The following is a 15,907-nucleotide window of genomic DNA, read 5'->3' as shown; positions in this document are numbered from 1 at the left end:
CCTGGGGCCCCACACAGCCTCCCAGTGGGGGGGGCTGCGTAGGGCACAAAAATGGCTGGGGACAGCCCTGATTGCCCCCTATGTTACTGGTTCCATTGCTGGAGGAGCTTCTGCAGCAGCAGAGACAGGGACCATGATTTGTGCCCAAAAGGCATAAATCAATTTCAAATTATACTGTACAAGTATATTTACTGTGGCCCATATCCACAAAAGGACTTAGGCACCTAACTCCACTTTAGGCACCTACGTCCAAAATTTAGGCACCAGAGAACCTCAAAACCCCTGCTTGGCTGCTGCCTAACCCAGTAGGTGCCTAAAATCCCTCAGTGCCTAAATTTTTTCCCCTTGGTGCCTACGTTTCTGCCTTACACCCTAGCCATCTGAGTGAATATCTCATGCCTAAGCCCCAGATGATCCTCAAACCAGGTGAAGATAGGTGGAGGGAAGCCTATCTCGACCAATCTGGTAGGTGAGCTCAGAGTAACATTTAAGTCCCCTTGTGGTTCTGGGCCTGCCTCTCTTCTTCCAATATTGCTATTTTAAAAAATATAACTATACAAAGACAGCTATATTTTACCTCCCAATGTTGTGATTCATTACTTTATTGTGACTTATGTTTCATAGTAATTTTAGTTTCCAGCAAAACTGAAGAATTTTCAAACAGCAAGATAATTGCTAATTTCAATGAACCTGCCAACTGTAAATATTTGCAACATGTTCCGCAGTATCCATTTTACATAGATATTTATTCCATCGTGTGTTTGAGGGGTAAGAATAGTTCAGACCCAGAGAAAGGATATTGATCAGTCTCAGTAGTTACTAAATAAGGAGTTCTGCAATTAACATGGTGGTTTGACTACATGTGTTTTTCATTCTCAGGAATAGATGTATAAGTGTAGCACATTTTCAAGTGCTGTTTTGGATATCGTCTACAAAAAGGACGTCTGGTATCTTGATCACCTATGAATGATGTTTGATAAATGGTAAAACCATCATGACTGCTAGGAATGTACTCATGTGCCCATAGACAGAAGTTTTGTGAATTCTGTTGCCTTCTTTCTGGTTCAACCTTCTTTCGTCCTACGTTCTAGGAAAAAGATTGAAGGAAAAACTGATGAAAATGTACATTTCAGGATCACAGTTTCACTGTTAAAGTTTGGAATGTTAGGAAAGAAATCCTCTACTTTGTCATGGAGCAGTTAAAAATTAAAGAAGAACTTACCAAAGTGATTATGAGAACCACTACTGATCTGCTGCAAGCAGTTAGGTTATAAATAATATTCTCAGACGTACCAATATATACCTTTCTGGTAGCATGATTAACTATGCTGGTGCACAGACAAAGGAAAACCAGAAACAGACATCTTGACTTTTGATCTATTATTATGAATAAAATAATAATTATTTACATTCCTATAGCACTTTATCTATTCAAAGTGCAGTACTAAATCAATGAATCCTCATAACAGCCCACTGAGTCAGGTAAATAACATTATTTCTGGCTTACAGATAAACATACAAAGTGTAAAACCAAGTTTTTCAAAAGTGTCCCTTACTTTTGTGTGCCAAACTTGAGACCAGAGAGTCTGATTCTTCTTATGTGATGAACCCACAACTCACACTGAACTCCCACTAGAGTTCCTTGTGATCAGCGTCTCTGAAAATTATCAGGCATTGATTATAGCACACTGGGCAAAAGAATTAAAGATTTTCAACATTAATGAATGCTTTTGGAAATCTGGGCCAAAGAGTTGCCGAAGCTCACAACTTCAGTAATTTCAGTAGCAGAGCAGGAATCAGAACACAGGAGTTTCTGACTCCCTACTCTGTACACTATCTAGTAGATCATGCTGTCTTTTTTGTTGTCATAGAAACATATCAACATTCCAAAAAGGAAAAAAAATCAAAATTAAAATTATTACACATGCAAACATAAAAGAAAAAAGAGGAAACTTTAAAAATTCACTCAGAATGGTGGTTCCCTTAACACAGTGGTTCTCAACCATGGGTACGCAGAGGTCTTCCAGGGGGTACATTAACTCATCTAGATATTTGCTTAGTTTTACAGCAGGCTACATAAAAAGCACGAATGAAGTCAGTACAAACTACAATTTCATAGAAACAAAATGAGAAAGTAAGCCATTTTGCTGTGACACTTTGTATTGTTATGTCTGATTTTGTAAACAAGTAGCTTTTTAAGTGAGATGAAACTTGGGGTATGCAAGACAAATCAGACCCCTGAAAGGTCAGAACCACTGCCTTAAGATACCTTTAAACACATATCCTATAAGCTTCTCTAGTCTACTAAACTTCCAGGCAGAGCAGCTACATAGAGAGGCCCCTATAACTCTTGCTCACCACAGAGGTAAGCTCCATGTTAGCTCCAAATAAGCTGGGAGAAATGGGGTTGTGCCAGAGGGGCACATGATCTATGCTTGTGCAGATCTAGAGTCTGGAATAGCAAAGCAGCCTTTATTACAGCCCCACAGACTGTAACAAGGTATGCTACTATCAAAGCAGAGTACATTAAAACACAATATGGAACTTTTAGTGCATGGTAGCAGGGTCCACATGGACAGTTAGTGCATAGCAGGCTAGTGCGCTGTAGATTTACACCCTAGCTTGCCATGCACTAACTGTTCGTATAGACATGTCCAGAGAGGCTGTGCTGCAGTCCTGAAGCTTGTTCATAGGTTGTTTCTTACAATCCCTACTTAATTGCCTACAAAAAGACCATTTATTCTAACTTTTTGTGAGAAGAGATGAATTTCACCAACACAGCAGTGTGAGAATACTTCCAAAATTCTTGCTTCCAAAACAGAATGCCAGATTTGCATTTGCACACCAAGCAATCACTGTGTCCAGATTAAAAATCAGTATAAAAACACTTTTGCAAGTGGTTAACTCATAAACCTGTAGACTAAGAGAAAGTGACATGATTTGGGCTGCTATGCTCCACAAGAAGTCAATTATGTATGTATCACTCCGGCCAGATACATGTTATTCCGGGTATCTGTAAATGTCATATTATATTGTTATGAGGATTCAGAAGACATACCCATATGTCATTACACATAAGAAGTTATGTCCCAACAATCTGTGCATGTTATCATTGGTGTTTACTGTGCATTTTCTGTCTTCACCTTTTTGAGCATCCATGAATTTTGCAAGAATATTGTGTTTAATCTCTGGCAGGTTGAGAGATATGAACTTGCTGATTTTCTCAGTGCTGGATACTCACAAAATCAAAGTACTCTCCCACATTCTGTAAACAATTCCTGTTGTCATGGGTTGAAAATGGAAAGTGATTTTTTACAGCTTTCTGAAAAAGAGATAAAGAAAAGATAAGTTATAATATACCTTATGCCATCTGTGTGTGCTATAATCTTAGTTCGCATTTTCTGACAGATGCAAAAATTATGTTTTTATTAACAAAGGCATTATCTGTTAAATCTTCTTCCACATGGCTTTATTCCTGCAAAACTGGCTCTCTGTATTTTTCTCCAAAATATCAGAATTTAATATTCTGAACATGCACACGATTAATTGCAAACTTCCAAATCAGAGAAACCATATTCTCTATAGAAGCATCAAGATATTACAGAAATGTAAAAACTTTTTTGTGTGGCTCATTAGTGAGCCCACAATAAATGAAAGTTGAACTACACAAGGGAACTCAAAACTGAGTTAATCTGAGATTTATGTGTTGAATGTCATCCAGTAACCAGGCTCTGGGAGCCCATTAAACACAGAATTAGTTTTTAAACTCACCTTTTGCGCATACTTTTTATCCATTTTGTAAACCACTACAAAAAAAAAACGACTAAAAAAGCATCTGAAAATGCATGAACAGAATTGTAGGAAAGTAATAAATTTAATAATTTACAAATTAATTGTGCATTATATAAAGTTTCAGTCCTATGTGTATAAAATGGTTAAAATATGAAATTTCAAAAACTATTCTGGACTACTAGACTTGTCCTTTTTGTTTCCCTAAGCACCATCTTTCGGTTTTGTGTTGGTAACTTTCTGTTCATTTTTACAACTTCTCTAATGATTTTTACACTTAATACGGAGGCAGGAATATTCCAGTTTATAACTGTAGATCTTCATCTCCAGAGGGCGTATCGAGTTTTACTGTGCTATAATACAAAAGCTATTTGAAATAAATTGTGGTTTGTAACAGAAAATATAAATCAATTATAAAGAAAAATATAATTATGGTCCCAATCTTGAAGAACAGGCAGATGCCAGAGTCTACCTGCATGGAATCAGCTGCAGGATCAGAGCCTAGATTATAACTGAAGATCTCCATTTGGTACACTTTATAGATCTTGGTTTGGTCTTGTGCTGTGTGCCTCATGACCATATAATCTCTTATATAAATTCAACTAGTCTGTAGCCACACATGCTTTTTGCTTAATTATAGATCTATAGTACTTTTCAAGGGTCCAATTCTATAGCTACTCCATGCATAGAACTCCTAGTGAAGTCAATGGGATTTTCATAAACAGATCAGCTACACCATGAATATCCCTCTAAGCCCAATTTTGCAAATAGTTATGCACCGGAGTTGTGTTATGCCTGTGAGTACTCCCACTGAGTTCAGTGGGACTACTCACGTGTACTTGCTTACAGGATCAGGGCCCTAGGTAATGTCTCCTGGATGGATAAAATGCACAGAGCTACCACTGAAACACATCAGTGTGGTTAAGACCCAGTCATTTACACCTTTACAAAGGAATAGTGAGTTTATTTATAGTTTTTATATGGTGTGGGAAAATTGAAAAACAAAAGATACATATATATTGAATAATGTCTCTGGGAACTATTTAACAAATTAACTACAGCAAAAAAAAGCTATAGTAAAAATAGTTTTAAGATTACAGCAAAGTAAGAACAATGAATAATATAATCTAAGTACGAACTGTATTCCTGCCTCTGAAAAAAGTAATTAACCTCACAGCCAGGAAGTTCCCTTACACAGAGAGATTAGAGACAGTCAGCTCTGGCACACAGTGACCTTCCAACTCCTTTCAAACTGAAACAGTTTTCATCTGCAGGGTTTTTTTTAAAAGTCAAAGCAACACAAACTTTCTCAAACTGTGTTTTTATGACTTCACATTCCAGTCTCTTTAATATATCTTTCTACTGACATTGTTCTAATCCATCATAAATGGATGAAAGGGCCATCATTAATTCTTCGGGACAGTGAAAACAGCTACACAAAATAAATGGATGTCACAACAACATATGAAAGGTCATATGAGTATGGACCAATGGCCCAGCTATCCTGGTATTCTTTCTCCAACAGTAGCCAATGCCAGATGCTCCAGAGAAAGGTATAAAATCCCCATAATGCACTGTAACCTTCTAGTCCTCTCCTCACTATTCCCAAACTCCCCTCCTAACTACTCCCTTTTAGTCAAATTCTGCTCTTAATACACTGAGGTCAGTGAAGTTACTCTGGTTTTAAACAAGTATAAATGAAGTAGAATTTGGCCTCTGGTCTCATGTAATATGAAGATGCCACCTCCTCAGGGAGGACAAGAGAAATCATCAAGAAAACTACAGAGTTGTTCGGTGGAGGGGAAGGAATTTTGCCCTACGGAGAGCCAGAGACAAACTGATGACAAACTGCAACAAAGGATGCAGTTGGTTGTCTCTCTCAGATTAAATATGCCAGCTTCCAAAAAAGCATACTGGATAAACCCAAACAGTGGTGTTCAATGAAACCAAGACATTCAACGCTTTAGGAAAGTGGGCTAAGTTCCCTACTTTCTGAGGGACAGGGATCTGAGTATAAGACAGCCTGCCTTCTAGAACTGGAGCCCAGTGTGCTATGTATGCTGCAGATTCTGAAACTTTACACTAAGTAGAACATTAGTCTAGTTGAGGAGTAAAGTTATCCAAAACTGGCACTATGTGAGCTAATTATGGCTTTCTTTTGCTTTAGTATGATATCTTGTTAAAATGATAACATTCACCAGATATTAAGAGCAATCTATAAATAATTAATATGAACACAACTACCATTAATTCTGCCTTTATGGACTCAGAAATCAGGACATTCTAAAAATTAAGATTGTTGACACAAAGTAAATGTGGCCCCAAAGCACATTCTATATATTTTATGGTATGTACTAAGTGTTGCCCTTACAAAAAGCATAAACAGAAAATACTCTACATGAGCAATGTCGCACAATTAATGTTGTGGGTACAACTTTAACTTTGAAATTTCCTGCATTTGGAGTGCATTCAGGTTCCACTGGTCTTTTAAAAGAAGGGAAAAAAGCAAGGGTCTGCATGCATGGATTCAATTGTAGGATCATGTGCATGCATGAAACTGTCACCTTTAAATGTTCATAACTTGAAAAACATTGCACTGATTATTTTGAAACTTGGTTTGATTTCTTACTCTCAGTGAAGTATTTAAAAAAAATAAGTCAAGTTTGAAATTTCTGGCTTTAAGGGTTTCAGTTAGCAAAACAAACTTCCTCAAGGGAATACATATTTCCTACACAATTCAAAATTGCTTACCAGATTTCAATCAAACCTTCATCCATACATATTTTATCCACATTTGTTGGACTGAGACCAATTATAGTACATTTCAGCACATAAAGAATTTGTTTCAGAAAGTTATCATCACTAACAAAAATAGCAATAATTTGAACAACAGTATATCTTGGGATAAATTTTTCCTTATCACAAATGACAAACAACTTATTCCCTTAAGCATGAAGACTGAAAGCCATTACACTTTTTATGTTAGTTCTTATTCAGATAATTTAGTAAGCATTTACTCAATAACATCCCGCAGCAAGGAGTTCCATAAGTCAATTATATATCCACAATAACTAACCTGCTCCCGAATTTTGTATACTAGTGGCAATCTCTTCTCAATATACTGAACCTCTTCTGGATTTTGTACCTGTTTTAGCATATAGTCTGTGATCGATTCGGGTTGACTATGGAATAATCCAAGGTGCGGGAACTAGAAAATATAAATGTTTTGATCCAGAAAACAAACACATCAGCATCAGAGAAGCAGTTATTTTTATTATTTTTATTTTCATTTATTTTTATTATTTGTATTAAGTAGCACTTGGGGCCCCAGTCAGGATCGGGATCCCACTGTGCTACCACCATACAAAACACAGAAGAGAGCACAATCCTTGCCTTGAGGAGCTTCTGATGTAGATACATAAAATAGATGAAGGAAGGAGAAAGGGATGTAACATACAAAGAGCATATTTAGAATGATGGGTTGCAAACATCCTGTTAGTTCTGCAGGGGTTTTTCTGAAAGTCGATTATGTAGTGGTAGTTAATGTTGCAGGAGCATCCTTTACACAGCCACAGCTGCAAGGTTGTTATCTTTACTATTACTGCTGCTCTTGCTGCTATATGGAAAGATACTGGACATGATGGCACTAAGCACCTTGCAGGAGATACTAGCACATTATAGGTTCAGGATCTTAGAACCTGCATGAGGAAGCAAAGCACTCGTGGAAAGTGTGTGTACATACATTCACAGTGCTGAGGAGCCTAGACCTCAGCAACAGTAAGATCAAGCTGCTGCTGCTGCTCCTCTTGTGTAACCTATAATTGAGACAAGTATAAGGTAGAATTCTCCTGGAGGAGAAATAGAAAATTACCTATAAGTAAAAAGAAAGATGAGGATTCAAGGCAGCTTAGAAACATGGAAAAAAATCTGTTGAAAATGTGCTCTGAACGTAGAGATTTTTTGTGAAAGTCTAAGAAAGTTGCAAAGGAAAAATGGATCTAGGTTTATAAAGTGATGTTTAGTATGTCTTTACAGATTGATTTCTAAACCCATATGGAACAGCACACCAGAGGGTGATGAGATTGTGATATTAAAAGTTATTCAATCAATTTCAATAACTGTAAAATTAATCTCACTTCTTTCTATGTTGCTGTCCTATTCATGAAAATGTTGCAAAAAGCTTCCAGTGGGAAAGGGGAAGCACTTTTAAAAAATGTTTCATGTGGATTTAACATCAACAGCTCCAGCATGTAACTTGATAATACCCTTGTCATCACAAACTAATTACAAATAGAAATTAATAATAATCATAGAATATCAGGGTTGGAAGGGACCTCAGGAAGTCATCTAGTCCAACCCCCTGCTCAAAGCAGGACCAATCCCCAATTTTTGGCCCAGATCCCTAAATGGCCCCCTCACAAATTGAACACTCAACCCTGGGTTTAGCAGGCTAATGCTCAAACCACGGAGCTATCCCTCCTTTCCAAATCACTTCACTTTGGGGCAACTTTTTGAAAATGTAAACTAATTAATCCACATGCTGTGATGTAAGGAAATAATCATGATTATCTCCATTCAGAGAAGTGGAAAGAGAGAGATTAAAGGTGCTCTATAAAGAAAACACTGGTGTTGTGTTTCTTTCTGTTTCTTTATCACCTATAAAAAAGATCTGAGCACACCAGAAATATCAGTAATGTCAAGACTTCCCAGACTCTTCCTTTTTTGGTTGAAAAATTTGTTTGACTCTGAAATGTATACTGTTAGCTGTCTTGGTCCTTAGTAGGAGTAGAGGAATTGAATCCTCCAATATCTTTTTCATTGAAAAGTTTCAGTTAAACAAGTATTAACAAAAACAAAGTTAGAGATAGGGCACAATTTTAGTCAAACTAACTCAAGTAACTAGGTTTCCTTTTCTTGGTATTGGTAATGTCAATATCTCAGACCACAGAGTAGGTTTGGTTGAAAAATTCTCAACAAAACTGTTTTTTAAATGGAATAAAATAAAACATTTTGCATTCTTTCCAAAGAAGATTTTGTTGTATCATTCAAATATTTTGGCCAAAACCTTTTGGTTAGTGAGTTTTCTGCTGAAAACTGGAAAATTCCAGGGGATCTGTCAATGAAAACGAAAGGCTTGTTTTTGTTTGCTTCCATCAAAAATTGTCAGGGGGTGGACAGGAGGGGACATAGTCGGACCAGTTTTAACAGATGCCTGCCAGGGTAGACAAGGCCTGGATGGATTTCTATAAAGGACAAAGACAAAAGCAGCCTCACGGGCCTTCTTCCCCTGTCCCAGGGAGAACGCAGCCTCACCGCCACGCTTCCTCTTTGCGGGGCCCGGTTAAGAAACGTGCCCACGGCCGCCGAGCTGCTCAGGGGCAGGGAGGCCGGTGGGGCTCAGGGCCGTGAGCCAGCCGGATGCTGGCCCGCGCTCTTTAAAGCCAGCACGCTGGCTGACCGGGGCCAAACCCTCCCGCCCGCTGATGGGGCGCTCTGCCAGCCCCGGGGCTGCTGCGAGCCTGGAGCAACCGGGGCGGTTGCTCGCCCGCTTCCCAGCGATGAGCTGCCCCCGCCGGGACCAGCGCGTGCCGCTGCTGGTGCCACGGCACCGGGCTGGGCTCTGCGCCCGCTCCCCACGGGCGGTTATTCCTGCCCGGCGCGAAGGGGGCTGGTTCGGGTCCTGCTTGGCCGGGGACAGACGCCGGGTCGCCCCCGCGCCCCCCCGCCGGTCTCTCACCCAAGCGCCGTCCCGCGCAGTGCTGGGATTGGCCAACCTGCCTTTGGGCATCGCTGGGCCCGGGCTGCCGCCGCTCCCCGCAGTGCTGCGCCGCCAGCCTGCGGCCTCAGCCGCCGGACAGTGGTTGCCATAGACACCGGCCCGCCCCGCGACCCCTGGAACTCCGGGGGCCCGCAGTTCCCCCGCCAGCGGAACGCCCCCCCCGCGGGCTGAGCGAGACCCCCCATGTTAAAGGCTGGGGAGGCCCTGCTACGGGGGAAGGAAAACGCCCTGGATTAGGGGGACCCCACGCCTTAAAAGGGACGGAGGAGATCCCCAGCGGATGAGAGAGGTTCCCATTTAAGGGGATTGAGGAAGCCCTGCATCAGGGGATGGGGGCGACTCTCACTTATAGACCATAAGTGACAGCCTCCCCCATAATCGTAAGTTATGGTTGGGGAGACCTCAGGGAGGAGGTGGAGATCCTTGTGGGTGCAGGAGACCCCCCTCCCTCATTCTGGCACAGGGAGAGAGACCCCTTTTATGGTTGGTGAGACCTTGCTATTCATCACCTGTAGGACCCCTTATTCTGAGGGGGGGTACCTGTGGGGGTGAAGACTCCATCTTCTGGGGGTAGGAGAGACCCCCCCCCCATTGTGTGGATGCCTTCCCCAAAGTGAAGGATCAGGGAGAATGGGGGGGCTTATCCCCATACAAGGAGGATACATTTGTTCTAAACTCCTCTCCTTTGGGAAAGGAAAGGTCCTATACCTTATTTAAAGGAAGCTATTTTAAAATTCAGGAATCAGCTAAGAAAACATCAGTGGGGTCATTTTCCTTTGTCCTTCTATGTACTTTGTGATATGAGTCTGTGCAACACTTTAAGTGGTTCAGGCTGTATGTACACCAAGAAGCTTTGTGTAACATCAACCAAGTTATATTATGAATCTCCTGCATGTTCATTTATGTAAATCAAGCTGTCATGGGGTTCTGATATTTCAGTGAGGTCCAGGTCAACACACAAGTGAAGACAAAACCATTTTTTCCTGTGTTCCAACGCAGCTGCACAAAAATGAGATAAAAAAACAAAATCTTGGACAGTCTCTTGAAAAAGGCAATAGAGACTCTGAAACATGTTTAATTTGTTTAGAACCAATAAAGTATTTTAAAACAAGCATTTCAATAACATTTTACAATCTGGATGATAATATCTGTAGAAAAAAGAAAGAATTCTAACCCTAAAAACAAGGACACTTGAAAGCAGTATGGCTGTCACAATGTTAGGATATCATGTTAGTCATCCTGTGGAACTCCTTGCCTGAGGAGGTTGTGAGGGCTAGGACTATAACAGACTTTAAAAGAGAACTGGATAAATTCATGGAGGTTAAGTCTATTAATGGCTATTAGCCCGGATGGGTAAGGAATGGTGTCCCTAGCCTCTGTTTGTCAGACGGTGGAGATGGATGGCAGGAGAGAGATCACTTTACCATTACCTGTTAAGGTTCACTCCCTCTGGGGCACCTGGCATTGGCCAGTGTCAGTAGACAGGATACTGGGCTGGATGGACCTTTGGTCTGACCCAGTATGGCCATTCTAATGACTGAAACAGAAACAATACAAAAATTCCAATCAGATAAAATATTACTTGATTTAGAAAAAATATAGCTATAACAGTGATTAATGTTAAAAAGTCAACATCTAGCTTTTTTATAAGTAAAAATTATTTATAAGCAGAACATTAGCCGTGGAAATAAGCTCTCTCTCCCTGCCTTTTTTTTCTTGCTATTTTTTCCCCCTATGAGAGTGTTTGTGCACTCAGCTGTGGCTACTTCCACAATTAAATTTTGTTATACTAATTGTTGCCATAGGATAGTGCTGTGTATAAAACAGGTGCTGTTTTCTCACCAATGTATTGTCTGTGAGATAAATTTCTGTGTACTTATATTGAATTGTTTTAGACTTACACACATCTTAATTGAATACATTGTATACAGTGTTCATTTTAAAAAATCTCAGTTTCTTAGATGTGCAAAAAAAATGGAAAACCAGTTTATAATGCAGATGAATATGCAAGGCTACTTGCTGGAAAAAAAAGCAAGAGATTAAGGAAGTGTAAAAGATGACCTACCAAATTTCAATATTAACAGAAGTGAAGGAAAATATTACATACTACAGCCCCAATTCTGCAAGAATTTATGCACATGCTTAACTTAATGCACTGTGAGTAGTCTGATAAAGTTCAGTGGGACAACTCCAGCATCACCAAATCCAAGTGTTCAAAAATCATGAGTAAGGTCCAAAAAAAAATCATGGTATTGACTTAAAATAAATCACAAGATTTAAAAAAATAATAAATTTAAGGGCCTTGTATTTATTTACCTTCTAGCTTTGAGCCTGTAAAGTTAACATTTTCAAGCTTTTCTCTGTAACTATGAGGGCTAGAAACTTATTTTTTTAAATAAATAAATAAAATAAAAGCTGAGAGTTTCAAAAAATAACAGGACTCCAAGAGCTGGTATTTTAAGAAAGACATCAAATATCACAAATCTTGTGATTAAAATAGTGAGATTATGTCATCGTGCATAGTCAAGCATGTGCATACATTTTTGCAAGATCAGGACCTAAATAAATACTCAGCACCCAGTAAGGACGTTTTCATCATACTCAACATCTTACCAGTTCAAGTGAATAGGAAGGAAGTAAACAATATTTTGAACCACCACTGCTTTTAGAACAATTTTAGGGAAAGTTTTCAAGTTAGATTATAAATGTCCATATGAACAATGGCATAATTAAGTTATGAATCTAACAATTAAGTTAAGTGCAGGTGAGCAGATAAACAGAGATCCACACTGTGAAAATTAACATTAATAGGATTTTAGTGATTTTGAGATAACTATTATTATAACCATGAGTCAGATGGGGAGATGCAGCTTTATCTTATTTAGATGACATCACATCTTTGATCTGAAAATTTTCTTTGACTGTTCTCCAACAACACTTGTTTATGTATGTGAAGATTTATTTACTGTTTAACCATCTGTTTAAAAGATTTATCTAAACATTCTCCCATTTATTTGTAACTTTTAAGAATACTTTATGCACCACAAATTTAAACCTTCCCCAATCTACTTTCCTATTTTCTTTTTCATTAGTGCAAATTTATTTAAAATAGATCTGCAATGTACAAACACATCTTGTTTTCCACCATTGATTTTGACAGAATGAAATTTTATTGTGCTCTTCATAAAACTTAATTTATGTGATACATAGTTTTAAAGTTATAGTCAAAATACAATATCCTTTCATTACTGTATGACATTTGTTCCTTAGTTAACATATTAGCCTGCCATTCTATGTTGAAAGCTATAACAAACAATTGCATTACTTCTTGTGAATATGTACCTTGGTAATGTTGCTAAAAGTGTAGAAAAAACCCTGCTGAAATGGTAAAAGAACTTAACAATAGTAGGCAATGATTGGCTTCCCCATCCAGTCCGTAGTTCCACCACGCAATGTGAGTCCTTGAAGCAAACTCTGCCATGGATGACTCAGGATGTCCTGATTAGCTCATTATTTCTGTTTAGGCAACTTGAGGCTGGCATCCCAAAAATCCATAGGTCCATATCATGCCATCTGCTTTTAAACCTGTGATTCAAAACAAAAGCCTGCAGCTGCCTTTAAAATGTCACTCAATTTACTAGAAAACTACAACTCTGGCAAAGCTGGTCTGCCCATGATTAAGTTATATACTCATTACAAAACTCACCCCAGAGATGGCACCCTTGTGACAATGCCAGTCTTGGAGGCTAAGGATAATCAACGAACACTCATCACTAGTAATCTATGAAAAATAGGGTTGTGGCACATTACTACCACTGCCTGTGCTGTATGTGTTAAAAGTGGAAACAGAAAGGACCTCAGTTTCTTGTCCTTTTGGAACGAAACCTTTCATGGGCACTATATTTACTTTTAAAAACAAATTATTCATCTCATATAGCAGAATTTATGCAACATGAAGCTCCCTCTTGTGAAATTGGTGATTTTTGGCACCAACACCTTCAATTCTAAAATTATACTCTAAAGGAAAATCCTTCATAATTAGAGATGTAAATGTACACAAAGGGTCCAGTTCAGTCCTCAAATACATCTGTGTAACTCTCACTGAAGTCAATAATCAAATCTTGAGAGTTTGCTGTTAGCATTAAGGAGCCCAGGATTTGGCACACAGAGAATTATATGTGACTCGCTGATGGCAGAATATGGTCCAAACATTATAACAACTACAATGCAAGGTAACAGGTAAATAAGAATTCTATATTGGATGTACATCTTTCATCAGTCTTTTAAATTATTGAATTATTATGTTACTAAATACAGAGAGAAAGAAAATAGTGGTGTGTTAGGTGATCGTATCTAAGTTTAGACCATATTCCAACTAAAACCAAAGAAATTAAATGAAAAAACCTATATGATTTTAATTAAACTGGTGTAATTTGGGTGTGGCTCTACTGATTTTAAGGTAGCTACTCCAGAGTTACGCTGGAGTACCTGAGATCTGAATATCATCTTTTGCCTTTTCTCTTCTTCTTACCATGACATTTTTATGCTGCGCACCACAGCTAGACCAGCTTATGACATCCTTTGTATCACACAATACCCTCTTTCTTTGAGTTCTCTTTTGCTTAGCTTTCTTTACTACTCTCCTTCCAAATGTTGTCAAGGCCTATCCATGAGCTGGGTTATTTTATTGTTATTATATTGGTCTGAATGAAGCTTCTTATATTTCATAGTCTACCAAGGGATCTTTTGGAAGGCAAACTAGCAAGTAGAAATCAAAACCATTTGTGATGAATCAAGCATTTCCCTTTTGTACGTTGATTTGTCTCTTTTCTATCATTTTGTTGTTGCAGATTATGACATTAATTTTTTCATTTAGTACTTTGAAGGGGTGTGCATACAATTTGTGCCAGACCACTCTTACAGTTTTATTGCTAAAGTTTAAATCATGTTTTGTTTTGTTTTAAGGGAGCTGGGGTTGGACTTTCCACTCAGTCCTTTAGGACAGGGGCAGGCAAACTTTTTGGCTTGAGAGCTGCATCGGGTTTCTGAAATTGTATGGAGGGCCGGTAAGGGGAGGCTGTGCCCCTGGGGACCCCTGCTGCATCCACCTCCCCCCCTGCTCTCAGTCCCCTGACCGCCCCCGGACCCTCTGCCCCTAACTGCTCCCCGTGGCCCCATCTAACCCCCCCTCTTCCTGACTGCCCCCCGGGATCCCTGCCCCATCCAACCACCCCTTCTCCCTGACCACCCCCAGATCCCCTGCCCCTAACTGCCCCTCATCACCCCATCCAACCCCCCTCTCCTTCCTGATTGCCCCCCCGGGGACCCCTGCCCCATCCACCCCCCTTGCTCCCCGTTTCCTAACCGCCACCCGCCGCCCCATCCAACCCCTCCTCTCCTTCCTGACTGCCTCCCCGGGACCCCTGCCCCATCCAACCATCCCTTCTCCCTGACTGCCCCAGACCCTCTGCTCCTAACTGCCCCCCCACCCCATCCAATCCCTTCTCTCCTTCCTGACTGCCCCCCCAGACTCCTGCCCCCATTGAACCCCCCTGTTCCCCGCCCTCTGACCGCCCCAACCCATATCCACACCCCTGACCACCCCCCAAACTCCCCTGCCCTCTATCCAACCCCCACTGCCCCCTGCCCCCTTACCGAGCTGCCTGGAGCACTGGTGGCTGGCAGCGCAGCTGCACCAGGACAGGCAGCCGTGCAGCGCAGCACAGAGCACTGGGTCAGTCCGGGCTCTGCATCCCCCCCGCCCAGAGCATTGCGCCGGTGGTGTGGTGAGGTGAGGCTGTGGGGGAGGGGGCACAGCAGAGGATAGGGCTAGCCTCCCGGACCAGGAGCTCAGGGGCCAGGCAGGATGGTCCCGCAGGCCAGATGTGGCCTGCGGGCCGTAGTTTGCCCACCTCTGCTTTAGAACATTAGAAATTGTTTCTCCTATATTCCTTCACACTGTGCCTATAGTGGATTTGCTTGTGCTCAAACCATAGGCTTGTTCCTCCTCTCAATCACATCTGATTTACACTAGTGTAATTCCATTAACTTCAGTAGAGTCACTCTCAATTTACCTGGGTGTAAATAAGAGAACTGGCCCCATATCTTCAGGCTGTTCTAGGGTTTTGACAGCTCTTTCCCTGCTCCATGCTTCTATTGCAGCAGTTAATGTAAGAACGAAGAAGAAGCTGTTAAAAATCATTTGGCTAGTTTAGCCAGTAAGTGTGATTCTATTATATTTATAGTGTCTAAGGAGACATGATAACACCATTTCTATATTAATGCTTCTTTCTCTATCTTCTTGCTACCACACACTGGCACAGCAAGATTTAGATTTTG

At 40.4% G+C, this 15,907-nt stretch overlaps 1 protein-coding gene across 1 annotated transcript; it reads right to left on the bottom strand.

Moving 5' to 3' along the window:
* Positions 1 to 420: 420 nt before the first annotated feature.
* Positions 421 to 9,649, bottom strand: TEX36 (testis expressed 36). Its single transcript, XM_073354958.1, has 4 exons — positions 9,527 to 9,649; positions 6,866 to 6,997; positions 3,242 to 3,322; positions 421 to 1,087 (listed from the first exon to the last, which is right to left on the bottom strand). Exons 1-4 carry the CDS (start codon positions 9,575 to 9,577, stop codon positions 857 to 859), a joined length of 495 nt encoding a protein of 164 aa, XP_073211059.1. The 5' UTR covers positions 9,578 to 9,649; the 3' UTR covers positions 421 to 856.
* Between the last annotated feature and the right edge of the window lie 6,258 nt (positions 9,650 to 15,907).

The sequence above is a fragment of the Lepidochelys kempii genome, chromosome 7 (assembly GCF_965140265.1).
Source record: "Lepidochelys kempii isolate rLepKem1 chromosome 7, rLepKem1.hap2, whole genome shotgun sequence".
Lineage (NCBI taxonomy): Eukaryota > Metazoa > Chordata > Testudines > Cheloniidae > Lepidochelys > Lepidochelys kempii.
This window is presented reverse-complemented; position numbering and strand designations above follow the sequence as displayed.